At 38.3% G+C, this 24024-nt stretch overlaps 1 protein-coding gene across 5 annotated transcripts in view; it reads right to left on the bottom strand.

Annotated features, from left to right (window-relative positions):
- The window catches only part of fer (fer (fps/fes related) tyrosine kinase), a 205465-nt gene that overhangs the window by 60081 nt on the left and 121360 nt on the right, over positions 1-24024 (bottom strand). For 4 of the 5 annotated variants that reach the window (XM_043710357.1, XM_043710364.1, XM_043710372.1 and 1 more), the window contains 6 exons: positions 21473-21565; positions 13098-13301; positions 10536-10658; positions 6080-6136; positions 3554-3669; positions 1322-1416 (listed from right to left, as the gene is read on the bottom strand). In XM_043710357.1, the coding sequence (XP_043566292.1) occupies positions 1322-1416; positions 3554-3669; positions 6080-6136; positions 10536-10658; positions 13098-13301; positions 21473-21565 (688 nt within the window). Of the gene's footprint in view, positions 1-1321; positions 1417-2996; positions 3118-3553; positions 3670-6079; positions 6137-10535; positions 10659-13097; positions 13302-21472; positions 21566-24024 lie in introns of those variants that run through there. The other variant, XR_006314648.1, reaches the window with a different exon arrangement.

Below are 24024 nucleotides of genomic sequence, written 5' to 3'. Positions count from 1 at the left end.
AAGGTTTGGACACTCTGGAGGCAGGAAACATTTTTCCGCTGATGGGTGAGTGCCGATCCAGAGGACACAGCTTAAAAATACGGGGTAGATCATTTAGGACAGAGATGAGGAGAAACTTCTTCACCCAGAGAGTGTGGCTGTGTGGAATGCTCTGCCCCAGAGGGCAGTGGAGGCCCCGTCTCTGGATTCATTTAAGAAAGAGTTGGATAGAGCTCTCAAAGATAGTGGAATCAAGGGTTATGGAGATAAGGCAGGAACAGAATACTGATTAGGAATGATCAGCCATGATCATATTGAATGGCGGTGCAGGCTCGATGGGCTGAATGGCCTACTCCTGCTCCTATTGTCTATTGTGTCGGAGGCTGAGGGGTGACCTTATAGAGGTTTACAAAATTATGAGGGGCATGGATAGGATAAATAGACAACGTCTTTTCCCTGGAGTCAGGGAGTCCAGAACTAGATGGGCATAGGTTTAGGGCGAGAGGGGAAAGATATAAAAGAGACCTAATGGGGAAACTTTTTCACGCAGAGCGTGGTACGTGTATGGAATGAGCATCCAGAAGAAGTGGTGGAGGCTGGTACAACTGCAACATTTAAGAGGCATTTGGATGGGTATATGAATACGAAGGGTTTGGAGGGATATGGGCCGGATGCTGGCAGGTGGGACTAAATTGGGTTGGGTTATCTGGTCGGCATGGACAGGTTGGACCAAAGGGTCTGTTTTCATGCTGTATATCTCTATGACTCTATAATTGCATGAGTAACAGAACAGAATGAGGAATACAGTGCTATGGATGTAGAGAAGGTGCACAAAGAGTGAGGTCAAAATTCAATTTGAAATTTAACAGGTCCACTTAGAAATCTAATAGCAGCAGCGAAGAAACTATTCTTGAATCTGTCGGTATGCGTATTCCACATCTGCCCGACGGAAGAGGTTGGAAGAGATTATAACCTGGATGGGAGGAGTCTTTGATTATGTTGGCTGTCTTTCCAAGGTATCGAGAAGTGTAGATGGAGTCAATGCTTCCAGTGTTAACGATAAAAAGTGTACAAATTTGAAATCAAATTGTGACTTCTTAAAAGAAATCTAACAATCATTTTTTTGTGAAGTTTTTTGAACAGGTTTCTATGGATTTCACTGTACTCATATTCTGCCCTACTTAAAATGTGATGAGAGTTTTCAGGCAAGGCAATGAAATAATAAACAAACATTATAAAGACTGCATTTTTGGCTTCTTAATTAACTGCAAATTCATTTTCATATATTTAGGCTATTATAAATAAGCATTGATAATGACATTGAAGCACTTAAGCATGTTACCTGGTATTAGCTCCATAACAATGTAAATGGGCTGCCTTTGGGTACAGACTCCGATCAGTTTGACAATGTTTGGATGATCGTACTGCTTGAGTATCCTGTATAAAAGTGAAATATACTTATTTACAGAAAGCTTTTTGGGAAGATTTGCAACATTCATAGCACACCAATGCAGACATGATTAATCAATATTGGAATTATCAAGACCAGTGAAAAGGTTGGTGTGCAAAAAAAAGGTTTAAACCAAAAATAAGAGAAGAGAAAATTTGGTTTTAGTATAAATTGATACGTCAGTAATAAAAAGCACTAGCTTCACACTTCTGTGGCAAAGGTGTTCCACCTTAAGTCTAGTGCTGCAAATGCGATAGTCTTGATGTGAATCCTTTTCAATTTCTCAATGAGTTCTGATATGAACTGAAACGGTATACACCTCTAGTTCACCTAAGTGAACATTCCATTCCGTTAATTTCTTTTCCAGTAATATTCAACTTAATGATGGATTTTAAAAAGTGTCACTGAATTTGAATCTTTTCAACCATTAAGGATTTGGTTTTGATTCATGTTACAATCTTGCACTCAAATGGACTTGAGGCTGCAAAGATTTTCAATCCAGCTGGCAGCCAGATCTGGAAAAGAAAGGTAATATGCAGTCAAGTCAGGGAAATCAGCTGTCCAAACATTAGGTATCCGATGACAGAAGATTATGCAATCATTGTCATGAACCATCTCGGATATTGGGTTAACACAAAATCAGCATGAATTAAAATGAAGGAATAGTAATTAAATTGTAGTTGAATTAGGACAATTAGGACTGAGGTCAACAGTGACTAGCAGCAGCCCGTGTATTTAATCTGGATATTCTAAAACAAGATCAGTATTTCATTTCCCACCAGATTGGAGGTTTCAGTGCCTGCCTGTTAGCTATAAAATTGGTATGGATGCTAATCAACTAGATCAGGCAGTTCACATCACAGGTAGCAATGGGAATCTCCATTAGTAGATCTCTTGGTGATGTCTATACTTGGAAGGATTCAGTAATCAGACTGTAGGACCTATCTGAACAGGGAGAGAAAACTAAAGTATTCTTAGGATCAAACTGTATATTTTTTGAGAGAAAACAGTAACCCAAGTTTACCTTAACACAGATGGTCAGACTTAAAGAAAACTTTCCTCTGTTTTAGTAATAAAGTTGACCAAAATAAAGTTTTTGTTCATCAACTTTCAGATAGTAAAGTGATTAGTTATCATCTTACTCAGAAGAATTTGAAACAAGATGAAATCTTTGACAAATATGTCTTAATTATTAACTATGATCACTGCCTTTATCATAAGCATATGGGAGGAGGGTTATTGTACACGGTCTAGGTACCAATGACCTCAATTGTGAGCCCAGCTAGAAATCAGGAGGCTGGTCATGATTAACTTGAGAGTGTGGCTACGGCAGATTTGAAATTTATAAAGGTATTACAATTTATCACGATGCTATTGGCTCACATCAGCAGTAACAATGGTGACTAACATATATTACTAACATTATTATGCCCATGGGTCAAAATCAATCTCATATCTATAAATTTGTGTCTCCAAACATCTGTGGTGGACTACAAAATGGAAGCAAAATACAATACAGACAGAGATCTGGTGCAAGCGTGTAAAGATAACAAGAATAAATCTTTACCTTTTTGGTAACCAACCTTGAAAGAGATTGGTATGATCTTGCTTCAACAAAACTTTAAATGGTACATTCAGATTCAAGTTGAGAGTGTAGTGCTGGAAAAGCACAGCAAGTCAGGCAGCATCTGAGAAGCAGGAAAATCAACATTTTGGGCCGGAGCCTTTCATCAGACAGGAGGCTGGGAGCCTCGGCGTGGAGAGATAAATGGGAGGGGGGTCAGGACGAGGGGAAGGTATGGGGTAAGGGAGGGGGGGGGGAGGGTAAATGAGGAAACTGGTGAAGTCAACATTGATGCCCTGAGTTGAAGGGTTCTGAGGCGGAAGATAAGGCGTTCTTCCTCCAGGTGTCAGGTGATGAGGGAGTGGTGATAGAGGAGGCCCCGGACCTGCATATTCTCAGCAGAGTGGGAGAGCAAGTTGAAATGTTCAGCCACGGGGTGGTGGGGTTGGTTGGTGTTGATATCCCAGAGATGTTCTCTAAAGTGCATTCAGGTTCAAATTTGTCAGCATGAAAAATGAAAGAAAATTGCTTCCTTTGCATTCTCCAAATAGGAATCCTACCTTGCTTCTGATAAAAATTTAATTTTCAGCTCTTGTGGCAAATCTTCTTTGCACGTTTTTACAGCCACTGGAGTTTTATCTTTCAATGTTCCCTTGAAAACTTCACCAAAATTCCCCTGAAAAGTACAACATTTATATAATCATAAACAGATAACTTTCAGATTAAAACACTATGGCAATGCAAAAGCATGAAAATATTTTTTGACTCCATTGTTTCCTGAAATGTCTTCTAAATCCCTTTCTGTGCTATAATATATATGTTTAAAATGTTTAAAGGAAACTTACATATTCATGTTAAATATCCATGCCAACGTTTACAACAGTATTGAGAAGCTCTGCAAGCTTAGGAGCTATTTCTGCTCTCTGCAGTAAAAAAAAACTCAGTCTAAAGAAAGCCAAGTTATTTTTCCTTCAGCAATTGCTGAAAGCTGTGACTTTTAATACAGTAAATCAGAGATTTTTGTTAGTGTGAACCAGTCACTCTCTGCCTCCAGCAAACAAATCAAGCATTCGGAGATGAGCAATCAAGAAGCTGTGTTTTGGTCAGCACAAAAATCATCTCAGAAAATCCTGTGCACAGGTGCACAGAAAAGCCTTTTCTCTATCTGTAACATCCATGTTATTTTCCCTGTCTGTGGAAATAGAGAAACAGCTAATAAGGGAGTTGAGTTTGAAGAAGTAGTTACATACGGTTGGTTTATAATTGTTTCCCTGTAACAGGTCTATTTATTTGTAATAAATCGGAATTCTTGTTCAGTACAGAAACCTGCTCTGTGCTTTCTATCAAATATAAAGTCAGGTAAATTGGGGAGTTCTGCACATTTTTTAAAAAATCTTTAACTTAACTGTGACAACTCTGGGAATTGTGCAGCTTGATTTCCAGCTTCCAGAGAGGCATTACAGTAACAGACAAAAAGAATGGCAATGGATATCATGAAGAAACAAATATCATGTGAAAATGATGCATGACTTGCTATATTAAAATCACAAAGGGATACAGAAAGAAACAAAGGAAAGATCAACCAGAAACAATGGGGAAGAAGAAAAGGTCAAGGAAAAAGGACATACAACAAGATGGAGGTGATGGTTTTGATCTCAAGTTGTTGAACTCAATTTTCAGTCCAGAAGGCCAGATGGAAAGCAAGTTATGGTTTCTTAAATCTCCATGCAGCTTCACTGAACACAGCAGAAATACAGGGACAGAAATGCCAGCATAGAAGATGGAAGATTAAAACAACAAGCAAATGTTAGCTTGGGTTCATGCTTACAGACAATATGGAATGTTCACAGCATTGTAAACAGTCCGCATTACATCTTCCTAATACAAAGAAATTCATACTTACAGCATCTAATACATTGTAGTGTATTGAAAGAAGTGCAAGCAAATTACTGTTTCACTTGGAAAAAGTTTTTGGGGCCTTGGACAGTGAAAAGGGGAAATTCAACATCTGTATGAATTTGAAACATTAATTTCTTTTCAGCCACAGATGATACCTGACCTGCAGAACTTTACCAGCAGTTTTTTTTTGTTTTTATATTCAAGATATTTCATAAACATTAATTTACTTTTCCATAATAGGAAACCGTAGGTGAAATGTTCCTAAATCTACACAAGATGCACTGAATAGTGGATTAGCACAAATGCCTGGAAAGGAACTGGTTTTACTTCCATCAAGGGTCCTTCATAGGTATGCACTCTAATCTACACAATGACCCAATAGTCGCAGTGTGTTGGAGAGGTGAAAACAGAATTATATTCTATGCAAGCTGAACATCGAAAATTTCTATAAAAAGGAAATAAGAATGTTGCCAATATTTATTAAGTGATGTGTATTAAAGTAACAACTGAGTGAATCCAAAAAAAAGTTTCCAAAAATAAGAATAAAAGTTGGAAAAGAAGCAAGTATTTTGGCAAAAATAATTTAGTCATTTATCTTGCTATCCACAAAGTTTATTGTTCCTAATTTAATCTCTTGTGAAATGAAACTAACCTCAACTACTTTGGAGATGAGAAATCAGAGAAGAAAGATAAGTGTCAAACTCCAAACTTCTGGCACAGTACTTTTGTCCTCCACCACCCAAGCATGGTTCCAAATATATTTGTAAAGGCTGTTTTTATTTAAACATTTATTACCAGAAAACACAATGACCAGTGAAGCTTTGAATCTGAGGAATCTCTTACAATGCATCTTCTTATGGAGAATTAGTATCTATTTGCTTGCAAAAAGCAAAATAACTGAATGCTGGAAATCTAAAACCAAACCGTTGGAAACACTCAGCAAGTCAGAAACCATCAGTGGAGAAAGAAATAGAATTAATACTTCAGGTTGATGGCTTTCAACAGAACTGAGGAAAAGGAGAGAGTCAAAAAGCGAATGATCATCAACCTGAAACACTTCGCAGTACTGAATTACTGTGAAACATGGCCTGACAGTGGATTCATAACTGAGAAACTGAGAATGCTATATGATGCAAATATACCTCTACACACACTAAAAAGTTAAACAATTTAAAGAGCAGACTTACTTTCCCAAGCAATTCTCCAAGTGTCACATCTTCGTGATTGAGGACCCATTTTTTGTCCTGTACCGAAGTTAAAAGAAGTATTAACAATACATATATTTTTCCTTCAGAAAACATTTAATACCCAGTGTACAAAGTCATACATTAGATGTAAAAAAAAAATTGTCAAATGATCCCGTTTACCACCCCCTCAGCAAAAGAACAGGAAATGGCATCATCACAGGAAATGACCTCACCATCCCAAGGAAATTTAAACACATAAATAGCGGGCCACCAGAGGCTCACTGGTGATGTTACCTCGTATGGTGACAAAACATCTGAAAACAAATCTTCCAGCTCAGCAAACAAACTTACATCCAAAACCGCAACATGAACTACAATTCTTCTAAAAACTCACTAGAACTATGAAATATTTCTTCCATATGTTCACAATGCTCAGTTAGCATCAAAATGTTTTAATTTATCCACCTTATTCAACCCTACGCAACTGTTTTTATTTAAGTTTAAGATTCCAGTTTTTGACTCATACATGTCACACTTGAATCCAGGTAAAATTCCATTATATAATGACCACCTCATGGCAGAGGATCTTTTATTTGAGATTATTAATTAGCCATAGAAGTCTACAGCACAGCAAAGAACCTTTGGTCCATGAAATTTGCGTGTGTCAAAAACAACCACCTAACTACAAGTCATTCTTCTGTAACACGACAGTTGTGTTCCTCTGCAACCTTGTGCTTTAGAAAATCGCTATACCCATTCAGTAGAAAGTTAACATTATCCAACAATGTCCATGATTCGTCAATCGCACTATAGCCAATTTGCACTGATGAAACATGCATTATGGCAGAACGACCTGTATTCTAATTCCATTTTCCAATACATTGCCCATAGCTTTATATGACTTGGTATTGTAAATGCACATCTGAATGTTCCTTGAATGTTATGAGGGTTTCTACCTCTACCATCCTTGCAGGCAATGAGTTCTAGATTCTCACCACCCTCTAGGGAAAAAAAATCCTCTAAACGTCATGCCACTTATGTTATATCTATGCATTCAGTCATCGATTCCTCCACAAAAAGGAAAAGTCTCTTCCTGTTAATGCCCCCCATAATTTTATACATCTTAATTATATACCACCTCAGTCTGCTCTGCTCCAAGGAAAACAACCCCAGTCTACCAATCTCTCTTCGTAACTGAAACTCTCCAGCCCACACAACATCCTAGTAAAACTACTGTGCACCCTCTCTACTTTTATCTCATCCCTTCTAGTGTGGATTTCAGAATAGCTCATAATACTTTACATGTGGCCTAACCAATATTTTATGCAGTTCCAATATAACTTTAGGTTAAAAAAAAGCCAAGTATCCGACGCAGCTTCTTATCCACTTTATCTAACTAGTCCCACTACCTTAAGGACTGGTGGACATGTACACCAAATTACCTCTGATCCTACCATTCATAATGTATTTTCCCTTGCCTTGCCCAAGGCCATCATTTCACACTTAGCTGGTCTGAATTCTATTTGCCACTAATCAGTTCATTTAACCAGCCTGTCTATATCTTCCTGTAATCCATGGATGTCTCCTGACTAGTTATTACTTCACTAATTTTGATATCATCCACAAACTTACTGGTCAACCATGCTAAGTTCAACTGTTAAACATTTACTTAAACCACAAACATCAAGGGTCTCAACAGTGATCCTTTCAGGATCCGATTGGGCACAGGCTTCCAGTAATACAAATACCAACAGTCATCATCCTCTGCTTCCTGACAATTGTAGATGCAATTTTGCACTTTCCTTGGGCTCTTATCTTTGCTATCAGTGTCCCATGTGGGACCTTATCAAAAGCCTTGCTGAAATCCAAGCAGATGACATCAAAAACTGTGCCCTTGTCTACACGCCTGATCACCTCTTTGAAGAATTCAATCAAATTGGTCAGACATAACCTCTCCTTTACAAAATTATGCTAGCTATTTTTAAAATTAATCTCTGCTAACCTCATGCAGATTAATTCTATCCTTAAGAATTTCGTCTGATAATTTTCCCACCTCTGAGATCCGACTGATAGGTCTGTAGTTTCCTCATTTAACCCTATTCCCCTCTTCTTAACTAACTGTATCACATCGGCTGCCCTCAGTCTTCTGACACTCTCCTGTGGCCAGACAGGAGTACAGTTCTATTATATTACACAAAACAATACCTGAAATTGGCTCTTCCCTAGTTGGTTCCACATAGATTATCCAGGAATTCTATATCCTGCTCTTCTAATGAAAGAACATTTCTCACTTCTGCCTGAATGTCATCCTTTATTAAGAGAGTTACTCAACTCCTTTTCCATTTTGCCTGTCTTTTGAAAACATTAAGTACCATGAATATTTAGGGACCATCATGGGTCACCATACGTCCATGTTTACATAATGGCCAATCAAGAAAAAAAAGTTATCTTTATTTGAGACAATAATTTGCGTATTCAGACACCATCTTTCTGTGTTCCGAAAATGTAACTTTACTCATCACTTCACTATTAATCTTAGACATTTTGCCACACTTGTTGCATTGTATATCTTACTTTAAGTAGCTACATTGGCCTTGATACTTCTCTTTCAATTCCTAAATATCCTTTACACCGATCCCTGCTCTATTTTGTTTTGGTTTAAAATACAGCTATAGGCATTCATTTGTACAGGACAAGCAATTTGTCTTTTGGATTCTGCTTATTAATTAGATATCAGCTCCTTAAATATCATCAGGAGAACATCGTTTCTCATTTGACCTGTGTCGGTACTCTTACATGGATCACTCCAACTGGATACTCTCCCTTATACTTGACATTCTTTTTTGGTCACAAAAGATGTTCTTGCTCTTGGCACTGTACCATAATCTTTGGAATTCCTTGCTGCAGCTGCAGAGAACATCCAGTTTGTCCACCATGCTCCACCATCCATTCAGGTACCAAGAAGTTCACATCTGATCGATAATGGCAAAGACCAAGGCTCCTCTAGTATTGCTTCTTTGTCCTCTCACTTGCCTGAATGTCATATACTCTGACCACAAAAAAATGGACCTGAACTATTTGCTAGCATAAGCAGCATGGGCTGAAATGAGGAAGTTAGAAAGCCATTGTTGCTTCTTTATCATGAAATATTGGGAACTCAAGGTTTAAACATTCCACTGTTAAAAGGATTCACTGCAGTATCGATTGCATGCCCTCTTACAGAATGAGACGGGACATCACAGCAGGGGAGGGATGGCTGACTCCTGGAGAACCGAATCCTCTGAAGCCATACATGTGGATTTCACTTGCAGACTCAGGCAAAGATGTCTTAGCCATAACCTTATTAACGGTCTCCTGTTCCCATTATCATGCTTCCCCTACCTATTAACATAGGCATGTGAATCCAACAATGAGAACAAAGCAAAGTTCTTCTGTCTAAATCTCTATCCATCAACATATGGTTATAAAGAATATGATAACCAGTCCCTGTAAACCATTCGCTAGTTATCACAGGTAATCAGCAATCTCCGGGCATTGTAAAATTGTAATTACCTGTCTTAAACAATGTAACGGCAATCAACCATGTGACTTGTCGACCTCTGTATTGTGCCTATAATATATACTGCCTTCATGTGTAGAACAGAGATTCATTGAGAAGTGCCACCACAAGTAGGCTACATGACTGTTTTGGTGTCACTAAGAATCTCTCACCAGCTGTCTGATGATAAAGCATTTACCATTGTACTGAAATCCACTTGGATTTGTGGAAAAAATACATCAACAGAAGTATTCAGGAAACATTCTCTCTCTATAATGGTCACAAAGCCAATGCTTCATATATCAGCTTAACAACCCAAAACCCTTGAAATGTAGATCCTGCATAAGTAATTTTGCAGGATCACTATGCTCTTCACAGCAGTTCTCAGTTTTTTTTTCATTTATTTCAATAAACTGTTAGATAAAATTTCATAGGAAAAAAACTTTAAGGTAGTTACTCCACGTACTTTCAGTTATAGGCAGATTAAATGAAATATTTTTCTTGTGATATGGACCACAACAAGTATTTAAAGCTTACAAGAGCATCTCCTGCCCTTTGGCACCAAATTCCCACTCTCACTAAATTCTCAAACTTTTGCACCTTATTCATGATGCATTCTGCATGACCTTATAGAAAGTTCAAGTTATTACAGTCGCAGTAAGATACAATGTTATAATATAGGTTTAATATTTCAAATTCATGGAGAGAATGAATGTAGGTATTTTTGCTTTACCAAGTACTCGGAACAGTTGTAAAACATGAGACAAAGCTGCCTAAATGAAGAGAAAGGAACTTATTTTAAAGACCAGATGGAATTAGAAAATTTGGCAATTGAAATAGCACAACATTGACATTCTCTAAATTTGCACAGTAACTTAAGACAAAAATATCAAAACCCAGTCATGTGAATGTTCCGACCTTAACAACAGGATTCAACAATACCACTCCTGATTTTTTTGTGATCACTTGCTTTGTAGAATAATGATGTTCCATAAGCTGAGGTATTGTTGGAAATCCAGTTCCTTCAAATCGATACTGATTCTGTGTAAAAAAAAGTTAGAATAAAATACATAAAAGTACTCAATAAACCCCCAGCACTTTACAATATTGGCTACTCATGATTAGGTTATAAACTGAATAAAAAACAGCTGTTAAGTATTGACCATATGTAGAAAAGCATTCTTTTCCATCACTATTTTAAAACTAACAGAATTATGGTCACTAGCCCTAGAGTGCTCCCCCACTGACACCTCAGTCACCCACCCTGCATTATTTCCAAAGAATAGGTTGAGTTTTGCACTTTCTCTATTAGGTACATCCACATATTGAATCAGAAAACTTTCTTGTACACACTTAACAAATTCCTCTCCATCCAAGCCTTTAATACTATGGCAGACCCAGTCTATGTTTGGAAAGTTAAAATCCCTTACCATAACCATCCTATTATTCTGACAAATTTGTTTCTCAATTTCTCTATTTGGGACACTAAAGAAACACTGATACATTTCCAAGTCAGGATAGTGGGTGGTTTGAAGGGGAACTTTCAGATGATGGTGATCCCATGCATTTGCTGCCCTTGTCCTTCTCAATCATGGGTTTGGAGGTGCTGTCTGAGAATATTTGGCAAATTTCTGCAGCACATGTTGTAGAAGTCACACACTATTGCTCCTGAGCGTCAGCAGTGGAGGATAACGGATGTTGTGCCGATCAAGCAGGCTGCTTTGGCCAGTATAATACCAAGCTTCCTGCGTGTTGCTTGACTGGAGCTGCACTCAGCTAGACAGGTGGGGAGTTTTCTTGCACCATCCTGACTTGTGCACTGTAGATGGTGGACAAGCTTTGGGGGTTTATGTTTAATGCAACAATTATTTCCTCAAGTTTAAGTCAAAGTTTTAATGTGAAATTATAAAATTAATTTTTGAGCACTCTTTCAAAATTGTATAAATTTTCAAGATTGTCACATCTACACACATTTTTAAAAATAGGTTAAAATCTGCCCAGATCTTTCAGATGGCCTAGATAATATCTCTCAAGCAACTGTATACATCTTTGTAATATGTTATGCTTTCCATTGTCTTTAATAATTTAAGGTAAACAGAAAGCCGTGTAACATGGGATGGTGTTGAGTTGAGCTGAAGTCTGCTAGGAGACAGGCCCATGCCTATTACCAGATTGCCACAGTGACAAGATCAAGCCCAAGTGAAAGTCAGACATGAGTTTCAAAACATGAACATAAAGGAAATGATAATTGGCTTTACCACTGGTAGAGTTACAAATTCAAAGGGTCTGCAAAAAGACCAATTGAGAGATGCCACTATGTGAATAAAGCAGAGTAGCTACAGCTGTGACAGCAGAATGCATGTCAGAATGTTTTTCTTTGCAGACAAATAAACATATGAGATTTGTGGAGATTTATATAATCATAGTGTTACCAAGACGGAATATGAGATTTGAAGTCAGTGATGCTAAGAAGGTTGAGTGAAGGGGACTTTGTTTATAAATGATACTGGAAGACTTGCTTCACTTGTGGTGGGCAAAAGGGAACCTGTCAAAATACCGAGAGTGATTTGCATTTGAATTTACAAGGTTATATTTCCGCTGAGACCATGATGCATTGCCCAAACATGGTGGTATTGCTGGAGATTTTAACAAGTTAGTAAGGAATATCTTTTCTGCATTTTTGTATATTAGGTTAGATTCCCTACAGTGTGAAAAGAGGTCCTTCGGCCCAACAAGTCCACACCAACCCTCCAAACAGCAACCCACCCAGACTAATGCACCTAATGCTATGGGCAATTTAGCATGACCAAATCACCTAACCTGCACATCTTTGAACTGTGGGAGGAAACCAGAGCATCCAGAAGAAACCCAGGCAGACACGGGGAGAAATGTGCAAATGCCACAGGCTGAAATCAAACCCGGGTCCCTGATGCTGTGAGGCAGCAGTGCTAACCACTGAGCCACCTTGCCGCCCCAATATTAGTTGCGAACTAAGTAATGTTCAATCAATGTTAAATCTTAGTGCAACGAACAAGCTAAAAGTCTTAAAACATGAAAAGTTGATGTATGATCCTTTGCACAGATCACTAAAAAATTAATATCCCTTCTTCTAAGTTAGTTAATGATTTCTATGGTGATACTAAAAGCTTAAAGTACTCAAAATACTGCATTTAGTTGGTGCAAAACAGCTTTAAAATAAATCCTTGAAGAAAAAAGTTGGCAGCAGATGAAAAGAAATAAATCAGTTTAATTATGACATTTCTTGCCGGAGGAAGTAGTGGAGTCTGGTACAATTGCAACATTTAAAAGGCATTTGGACAGAGAGATGAATAGGAAGGGTTTCGAGGGATATGGGCCGGGTACCGCCAGATGGGACTACATTGGGTTGGGATATCTGGTCAGCATGGACGGGTTGGAACGAAGGGTCTGTGTCCATGCTGCACATCTCTATGACTCTATGACAATAATCAGCATACTTACATCTGCATACTGGATGATAAAGTGTCTCCGCTGTCCATCTGAGTAAACAGAAAGTACGTATTCACCAGGTTTGCCGTGGCTTTCTCGAACCAGGAAATCACCTTGCTGTTTCAACAGCTCTTGTGCTTCTATTCGAGGAATTGCTCCATGATACCAATCTTGTTCTGCTAATGGTTTTTCACTGGTAGGCATCACGTCAAAGAACTGAAAAATAAGAGTTATCTGAATTTTCATGAAATGTCTCAACAGTATGCACAATACTGTGTTAAGCACAAAAAGGAGGGATTTTAAAATTATAACTATTCTCTGTCTTATTTAACATGCATAACAAGAAATCAAATGCACATTGGCAAAAGCATTATGAAATTTATAAACAATATAGTGGAAGTCCAATACTACACTGATTAATTTACTGAAAGTTCACTTTAACAATAGAGTTCTCATAGTTTCTAATAAAACAGGAAGGCATTTCTGAATTACATTTGTGGCTTTTCTTTGGGATCAACATTCTAGGTATTACATGCTACTATGAGTCGGGGTGGAGGAGTGCACTGGCTCTCTAGTTCCACTTCTCCACAGGTCACAACATACTTCTTTCAGTTCGTAATTTGGCCAGTTCAATACCTTATCTATATAAGCTTCGAAACAAAAAGATCTATCAACCAAGTTTCTTTACAAATATTGGTTTATTATCAAAACAAAACTAATTGCTGCATCATCGCTGAATAACATATACTGGGTTAGCAACACACTTTAAAATTCCCCCAAAAGAGAGACTAACACTCTTCAAAAGACAGAAAAAAAAAGCATTCTCTGCAGATATTTTGAGAAAATGTTTGTCCAATGGTTTATTCTTGAAAGCAAGATAGAGCATAGAATGGTTAGCACTGCTGCCTCACAGTGCCAGAGACCCAGGTTCAATTCTCACCTCAGGCAACTGACTGTGTGGAGTTTGCACATTCTCCCTATGTCTGCGTGGGTTTCCTCCGGGTGCTCCGGTTTCCTCCCACAGTCCAAAAAAAAATGTGCAGGTTAGGTGAATTGGCCATGCTAAATTGCCCGTAGTGTTAGGTGAAGGGGTGAATGTAGGGGAATTGGTCTGGGTGGGTTGCGCTTCGACGGGTCAATGTGGACTTGTTGGGCCAAAGGGCATGTTTCCACACTAAGTAATCTAATCTACGTGGCCGGCATGCTGGCACAGAGATTAGCACTGCTGCCTCATAGCGCCAGAGACCTGAGTTCAATTCCCGCCTCAGGCAACTGACTGTGTGGAGTTTGCACATTCTCCCTATGTCTCCGTGGGTTTCCTCCGTGTGCTCCGGTTTCTTCCCACAGTCCAAAAATGTGCAGGTTAGGTGAATTGGCCATGCTAAATTGCCCATAGTGTTAGGTGAAGGGATAAATGTAGGGGAATGGGTCTGGGTGTGTTGCGCTTCAGTGGGTCGGTGTGGACTTATTGGGCCGAAGGGCCTGTTTCCACACTGTAAGTAATCTAGTCTGTAAGTAATCTAATGTTTTGAATTCTATTTGATATTTTGATGAATGGGCAAGTCACTAAGAAGGAACATTCGTCCATGGAATCTTGCAGACAAAGCTTACTCAAGGAACATAACAATAATATGTGATTACACGCAGTTATGAGCCAACAGCCTTTAATATATAATGCCTTCAGCCTTCACACTGCATGGAATAAACCAAATTTGCTGAACACTGCTTGTTATGATACTGGGACTCCAGGAGGAGGACAAGATAGATCATCCACTTGACATTTCTGGCTATAGATAGTAGCAAATGCTTCAGCCTTTTATTTCTACTGCCATGCTGGGCTCTCCCATCACTGAGGACAGGCACATGTGAGGAGTCTTCTCCTCCAGGTCCAGATCCAGATCCTCTATCTAAACCTGTTGTCTATTTTCTAAGGATCTGTAGCCCTCTGCTGCCTGCCATTCATGTATCTGTCTAGAAACATCTTAAGTGACACCATCATGCCTGCCTCTGCCACCCCTGCTGGAACTAGTGTACTGCCAAGCTTTTTCAATCGAGCCCCAATATTGGTATCTACCTAATAATGTTGAAAGTTGCTCAGGTATAGAGCTGTCCATATTAAAAAAAACAAATTCAACCCTGATCCATCTCATCAAAGTTCAGTTTAAATTGAAATTAATAGAGACCATTTTCCTTTTATTATCTTTAATGTAGCTGTTTAAGATGAGTGCATGTATTGTTTTCATGTTCTTTGATTTTTTTATGCAGAAAAAATATTTTCATTTAAACCATTAAACTATTGTGGCTTCATCCTTCCACTAAAATCTGGGTTGGCAGATTCTAAAAGAAATGTTTCTGGTCCTTACATATATCATAACAATAGGGAGTTTCCTCTGGGATTATTTCTCACTGTCCACAATAATTTCTTCTGTCTCCCTTTCTAAGAAACCACTACTGACTTTGACTACTCCCATTCTGAATTGTCCGCTTAAAAAAACCTTTATAATCTGGTATTCTATTTCTGCCTAGTTTATTCTCATTCTATTTTTTTCCCTTTTTATCAACATCTTGATGACTCTTATCCTCAGACTTGTTACAGTTCTTTCCAACATTTTAAAACTTCTTTGTTTAATCGAATATCATTTTTACTGATCGAGCAACAGTTGGGTCTTTCTTGCTTTTTTTTGTTTTTAAATTGAGCCTATTTTTGTTGAACAATGAATTGTTTCTTTAAGCATTTCCCACTGTTCAATTACCAAGACATTTTTAAAACAACCTTAGGCAGTTATCCATGCAAATCTATATTACTGGTTTTAAGTTTAATATTTTTTATTTGTGATGGAATTTGTCATTTCCAGCTTGACATGGAATTCAATGGTATGAAGACCATTACTTCCCAGTAGATCTTAAACTATGATGTTGTCAAGTAACCCTTCCTCATAACAATAATAAGTCTAAAATAGTTTCATTCCAAGTTGGTTCCACAATATATTGCTCCAAGAAACTACCACAAAAATGTTCAACAATTTCACCTCTTGGAGCACCTTTGCCAATTTGAATGTTCCGATCTCTGAAAGTTAAGACCCCACAATTATACTGGCATTGGAAACAAACGCTGATTGTTTTGTTGTTTAGTGGTCAGTCCAACAATATAATTATTATTAGGCGCCCAATATATTACTCTCATTGGGTTTTCCAACTCTTGGCATTCCTAATTGTTACCCACAATTATTCTACTCCATAAATTTCTGAAGTCCAAACCTTTAGCACTGATGTCCTCATCATGCTTTGCTTTCAGGGTGACCATTCCTCTTCTGCCAAGTTTTCTCTATTTCCAAAATATTATATGCCCTGGAATATTTATTCCCCAACCTTGATTTTGCAACCATAAACACTACAAATATTCCACAATTAGCAATAAGATAACAGCATTCTATCTTGATATGCAAGAGTCTTGATGACTCCTTCCATCATTCAATTGATAATTAAGATGAGATGGATTAGGGTTGAATTTGTTTTTTTAATATGGACAGCTCTATACCTGAGCAACTTTCAATATTATCAGGTAGATACCAATACTGGGGCTCGATTGAAAAAGCTTGGCAGTACACTAGTTTGGAAGTTATGAGCCAACAGTCTTTAATATATAATGCTTCAGCCTTCAAACTGCATGGAATAAACCAAATTTGCTGAAGACTGCTTGTTATGATACTGGGACTCCAGGAAGAGGACAAGATGGATCATCCACTTGACATTTCTGGCTATAGATAGTAGCAAATGCTTCAGCCTTTTATTTCTACTGCCATGCTGGGCTCTCCCATCATTGAGGGGGATGGGCACGTGTGAGGAGTCTTCTCCTCCAGGTAACTGTTCAATTGTTTACCATTATTCACAAATGCATGTAGCAGAAGCTGTACAACTTCTATCTAATCCACTAATTCTGTAATCTGTTGCTACAGCTGTTGGGCATGTCTGTTGCTTCACTATCTTGTTACATCATCTTTAGGTATGTCTACATGCTGTTCCTGGTATGCTTTTCAAAGGTCTTCAATGAGTCAGGGTTGATCTTCTGGCTTGTTGGTTACAGCAGAGCAAGAAATATCTTGTGTTATCACGTTACAAATTGTGGTGAAATACAAGAATGCTGCAGCTGATGACCCAAAACACCTCAGTTTGGAACTGCTGGATCTGTTCCAAATTTTTCCCATTTTGCAGCAAGTGATACTGTCACACAAAATGGTGTCTTCAGACAACAGGACTACCCTCCACATGAAATATACTGATAAATGTCAATATTACCTTGGACAGATATATTTTTGAAAAGGAGATGACAAGGATGAGGTACGGTAGGATTTTGTGACTTGTTTCTCTCACCACAGACCATGGAGTGAGTCTGACAGTAATGACCTTCAGGAATCATCCATTTCAGTTTGTAATGATGCCAGTCAACAATTCTAGGTGACAGACATTGAAGTCCTCCACCAAAAGCAAATTCTGTGCCTTTGTTATCCACACGGCTTTTTTCAAAATGCTGCTTACAGATTCATCAGCTGAAGGAAGGCTATAGTAGATGGTCAGCAAGTTTCTTTTTCCATGTCTGACCAGAAACTACAAAACTACTTTGGGTCCACAGTTAGGGATGAGGATCTTCAGGGCCATATCTTCTTCAGTGCAGACTACTCTACTGTCATTTCTGCTGGAACTGTCGTGTTTTGGTGGCACAAGACATTGCCAGGGGTGGGGATGGAGGAGGGTGAGACATTCACTATAAATGATGATACAGGGAGTATATTGAACATTTTTGAATGTATATTGAATATTGGTACAGTTTCCATGATAAATAGAAGGAAAACATTGCATCGCATGCCTTTGTTGTTTCCAAAGCATATTTAATGCTGGATTTAATACTTTGAATGGTACACAAGACTACTTTCAGGGAGTCTGGAGTCACATATGGACAAGATGAGGTAAGAATGTCAGATTCTGAAGAGCTTAGTAGACTAGTTTAAATTAAAAATCAGTTTTATGTCAAATTATCCCAAAGTAAAAGCAAACCACTACTAGTTATTGCACCATGTAAAGTACTTCTCTATTATTACATTAGTTATTTGTTTTCTTCAAAATTATCAAAGCATTTACTTAAATTGTCAATTGAAACTTCACATTTGTATTTACTAAATAGTGGGAGCAAGGAATCAAACTTGGGAAAATGTCGTAAATCAAAGAGTACAGACAATGGAAAAGAGAAAGAGGTACAGGAAGTAATAAACAGAATGTAATAGGAAGGAACAGAGCACACAAATCAAAGAGGTAAATCAACCAGTAAAGAAGTAGCTATACACACTGGTGTAATTTTCCAAACATCCTTGGATTCTGGAGACGTAGTGGAGGATTTGAAAACTCCAATTCAAAAAGGGAGGGAGGCCAAAGGGAGTAACTTTAGGCCAACTAGCCACCTCACAAAAGGTTAAGCTATAACATAGTGCCCATGGTGTTGCAGGTAGCATACCGGCATGGATAATGAATTGGCTATTGAGCAGGAAACAGCAAGTAGAGATAAGGGTTCTTTTCCAGGTTGGCAACTTGCTACCAGTGGGGTTCCACAGTGATCAGTACGAGGACAATACATATTAATGCCTGGGAGGAAGGAAGCAAATATACTGTAGCCACATTTGCACATAAAACAAACAAGGGTAGAAAGGCAGATTGCCAGAAACTATAAACAATTTACAGAGAGGTATTGATAGGTTAAGTAAGTTGGCAAATGGAGTGTAATGTGGGGAAAAAAAAATGAAGATGTTAATTTTTAAAAGGAAAACAAAAGAACAAAAGAACAGTATTAGTTCAACAGAGAAAAGCTGCAAAGAGCTGCAACACAAAGGGGACTTGGGGGTTCTTATGCACAAAACACAGAAAGCTAGTATACAGGAGCAGCAGGTAATGAGGAATGCTAATGGAATGTTGGCCTTTATTTCAAGGGGTTGAAGTATAAGAGCAGGGAAGTTTTACTGCAACTATACAAGGTGCTGGTGAGACCACATCTGGAGTACTGTGAGCAGTTTCGGTCCCCTTATTTAAGGAAATATATTGTGACATTGGAGACAGTTCAGAGAACGTTCACTAGAATGATCCCTGGCAAAGAGAAATTGTCTTATGAACAATGTCTAAACAATTGGCACTCTACCCACTGGAGTTTAGAAGAATGAGACGTGACTGAATTGAAGCATATAGAAGTCAAAAGGGGCTTGGCAGAATAAATGATGAGAGAATGTTTCCCCTGTTGGGAGAGCCTAGGATCAGTGGACATAGTCTCAGTATTAAGGAACATCAATTTACGACTGAGATGAGGAAGAATTTCTTCTCTGGGATGGTGGGAATCTTTGGAACTACTTGCCACAGACAGCTGTGGGGGCAGAGGTCTTGTCTGTATTGAAGGCTGAGATGGATATATTCTTGATCAGTAGAGAAATCATGGGTTATGGGGAAAGGGCAGGAAAGAGGATGTGATGAAAGTTGGTCAGCCACCATGCTAACTGGTAGCAGAGCAGGCTCGAGGGGCCAAGTTAATACCAACTCAATAAGCATTTAAGCTTAATGACAATCTCCTTCCTTTCATCCATCATACTGTACATTTGTTTTGAATGAAATAATCTTTTAACATCGCGTGAATCCCTCAACTGAACTTGCCTCTATTGGACTTTCAGTTAATGCATTCCAGATCCTAATTATTGCTGCATGAAAAGATTTCTTCTTGTCTCACATTTGCTTCTCTTACGTTTTAAAATTGTGCCCCTGGTTCTCAATATTAAGAATGGGAACAGTTTCATCCTATGGAATGCATGTGTGGAGGGAGTGTAACCAAGGTTTACCAGACTGATCCCAGGGATGGCAGGACTAACTTATGAAGAAAAACTGAATTGGTTAGGACTATAATCACTGGAATTTAGAAGAATGAAGAGGGATCTCAGAGAAACTTTAACTTTCTAAAAGGACTAAACGGGATAAATGCAGGATGTTCTCAACACTCAGGGGAGTCCAGACACAAAGGTGAAAACTTCAGTAGGCCATTTGGCGTCAGCAATTTAGGACCTCCCTCAAAAAGGTGAGCCTGTGGAATTCTCTGCATAGAACGTGGTTGAGGCCAAAACAGCCACAGAGATCAGTTGAGGCCAAAACGCTGAAAGTTTTCAAAGAGGAGTTAGATAGCCTTTTTTGGGCTAAAGGGATCAAAGGGTAATGAAAGAAAGCTACTGAGGGTATGGGGAGAAGGGTACTGAATTTAAAGATCAGCCATGATCATACAGAATGGCGGAGCAAGCTCAAAGGGCTGAATAGCCTGCACTTGTTCTTATTTTCAAAGTTCTATGTTATTTTGTGCAGATGCATGATTTGAAAACTTCTATCTTATCTCCTCCTAGACCACTCTTCTCTGGGGAAGACAGTCCCAACTTTTTAAATCATAACTGAAGTCACTTTATTTAACCTTTTCACTTATAAATATATGCAGAAACTCTTGATCTCCATTTTATCTTCTGGCTAGCTTCCTCTCATCTTCTGATTGTTCGATTAACCTTGCAGTCCTTCTCTGCTGTTCTTCATATTTTGATCAAACATCTGACCAGTCATTCATATTTGGCCAATTACATGCTTTTTCCTTTAGTTTGATGCCTTCCTTAACTTATTTAGTTAACCATGGATAGTGGGTCCTTCCCTTACAATTTTTCTTTGTGAAAACAGACAATATCCCCTCAAGTATCCACTACTACTATTAAATTTTATTTAAGAAAATCATCAGGATAAATTAATTCTTGAAATTTTAATATATATTCTTCCCAATATACCTATACATGCTAATGTAAAGTGAAAAAAAAACTTTGTTCGAACAATTAGTTAAGAATTATCCAGTAAGATAATGGTACTGTTTTTCAGAAATATTGAGGAATATTCCAGAAAAGCTGAGACCAAATTCAAGAAAGGCGGCTCATTAGTAATAAGTTATCTGTAAATAAATCTGCAAGTAAAAAGCCAACCACAGTCAAAGAATTAATTAAATATTTGCAAAGTTTACAAATTTTTGTTGACATCTAAGTTGTTCACTGACACACAGGAAACCTAGATGGATAAATCTCACATGCACTACAACAGTCAAAGAAACTCCATTATCACCACCAACCAGTCCAAGCAACAGGACAGAAAATTACAACCATTCCAGTAATGTCCATTCACACCCCGAGAATCAATTTAATGAAAATGCAAGAAATGTACAGAGAATACAGCAAAAGGATAATGTAAGGTATGTGAACTGGTAAAGTTATTAAATCAAACTACCCACACATGATTTATCAAAATAGTATGACCACTAAAACCACTTGAAAATACAATTAACTTACAGATGAACTCAAATAATTTTTTGGTGATCTTATCATTCCAGCAATGGAGTGTCGAATGGAGTCGAATTTTGAAACCTTGTCTTTTCCTTTGTCCTGAAAAGAAAATGCAAAAAACTCTCAGAAAATGAATTCCATTCATGTAAAATAGTGAACTATGAAAACCTGATTAGGATTTAATTTGGTTACCACTTCTGAGAGAACAGGAGATTCTTTCAAAACCTATTCATTGTGTAGAATCATATGTTATACAGCATGGAAACAGACCTTTAGTTTAACTTATCCACGCTGACCAGATATCCTAAACTGATCTAGTACCAATGGCCAGCATTTAGCCCATATCCCTCTGAACCTTTCCTATTCATGTACTCACCCAGATGCCTTTTTATTGTTCAAATTGTACCCACTTCCACCACCTCCTCTGCCAACTCATTCTATACACGCACCATCCTTTGAATGAAAAAAACTGCCCCTCAGGTCCCTTTTCAATCTTTGACCTCTCACTTAAACCTATGTCCTCCAGTTTGGATTCCTCTACCCTCTACCATGGGAAAAAGGCCTTGGCTACTCACGCTATCCATGGTCCTCATGACTTTATAAACCTCTATAAGGTCTTGTAATCATCAAGGCAGAAGTGAAAAAAAAATTAAATCTCAAAAAGAGAACAAAAATGTAAACTGATGAGAAGAGGGTGATGATTGGTAGGCAGGTGGACTCTGATGGGTCAATGATTTGGAGATGCCGGTGTTGGACTGGGGTGTACAAAGTTAAAAATCACACAACACTAGGTTATAGTCCAACAGGTTTAATTGGACGCACTAGCTTCGGAGTGCTGTTCCGAAAGCTAGTGCTTCCAATTAAACCCTTTGGACTATAACCCGGTGTTGTGTGATTTTTAACTTTGTAGACCCCAGTCCAAAACCGGCATCTCCAAATCTGATGGGTCAAGGCACTGCCGTCAGGACTGCACAAGGGAATGTCTGCTCCCAAACTTCTGTTCAGTTGACAAAGATGCAATGCATGGACATCCTCTTGCTCTTTGCCTAGGACAGGGCGCTGCATGGTAAATATGTGCAGTAGCTGGCACCTGTAACTGAGCCACACTGCAAACCTGACATACAATCTTCAACTGGTTGTTTTAGTATAACCCTTCACACAATTTGAATTGTTAAGCAAGTGATGTCTAATCTGTATTCAACAGCAGATTTGATTCCATGTTCTGCATTTGAATACAGGCCATTTGAATACGTTTAGTTGTGAACTTCTGAAGGAATTTGCTGTTTGATATGATCCACCTGTTGTTGGGACATATAGCTGACATACCTAACATCACACCAGCACTGAAATCCATATACTAGATGACCCATTTTTGCAACAGGCAGAATTTGTTTTTGGCTTGATGGAATCATCTTGTTAGTGGACAGTAGCACTCAATTTTTTTTCCCTGAGAAGTAAGGAGTGAAATGGCTAGCTTCATCTGTTGCTCAAATTTCTGAGACACCTTACCCTCCAGGATGATCTGACGTAGACTGGATAATTTTCAGGACTGAAACCTAGACCCTTAGGCCCATCCATTATTTTCTCATCAAAGCTGAGATATTACTGAGAATCACTTCAAGGCTGGTGGGGAATCCCAAGGCAGCTCTATCCAAGGGTGGTGTGAGAAGTAAGGATAGATATTATACAAATATAGTAACAGTCATATACATATACACATTAGATAAGGGGGCCATGACAAATGTTTGGAAAATACAGTATAATACCTGGATTTCTCATTTTAAAACGATGCAAGAACAAACATTTTCAGCTTAATCAGTTTGAATGTAAAGACAGTGTTTTCATATTTTTGTGTTTTTAGAAAAACTGTGGATTGAAATGAGAAAGAGCTGCTTTAAAAATCAGTGTCTTGTAAGCAGGCTACATGCTATTAAAGGCAAGTACACTCAGTTCTTCCAAAATGCAATGGTTGCATTCTTGTGCCTTATAGAAAAATCATGCTTTAGAAACAGTGCTAAAAGTGTTGGTACTATAATCACATGACAGTCAACACACATTTTAAAAGTTCCTGCTGTAGAAACAGCGTTCACAATTTTTCAATCATGTTACAGTAAATTTGTGTTGACGAAACATGCATAATAACAACAACCTGTAACTTGATATCTACGAGATACATCATAAAAAGCTGTTTGAAAAGAAGTATGCAGATCTTCTCTGGGCTAAGATGCTGCCTGGCCTCTGCAGTCAAAACCCAGTTGATACTACAACAAAACTGGTTACCTTTTCTTCAACAACAGCGAGAAGCTGTGACTTTCAAATTGATAAATCAGAGACAGTTTCCAAGTGCATCAGCGACTCTGTACTTCTTACAAACAAATGGAAGCATCCAGAGAAAGACATTTGAACAAGAGATCTGGACAGCTGAAGAATCATTGAAACAGTGGGCCAAGCAAGCTAAGACAACTGAACTGACATTCCAGACTTTTTACCTCCATCAATAATGTCTTTTCCCACTGTTTTGTTTTTGTATCTGTGCACACGTGTGCATTTATAAGGGA

This window comes from Chiloscyllium plagiosum, chromosome 2, assembly GCF_004010195.1.
Source record: "Chiloscyllium plagiosum isolate BGI_BamShark_2017 chromosome 2, ASM401019v2, whole genome shotgun sequence".
NCBI classification, from domain to species: Eukaryota; Metazoa; Chordata; class Chondrichthyes; order Orectolobiformes; family Hemiscylliidae; genus Chiloscyllium; species Chiloscyllium plagiosum.
The sequence above is the reverse complement of the archived record's forward strand: the minus strand, read 5'-3'. Positions and strand labels throughout refer to the sequence as shown.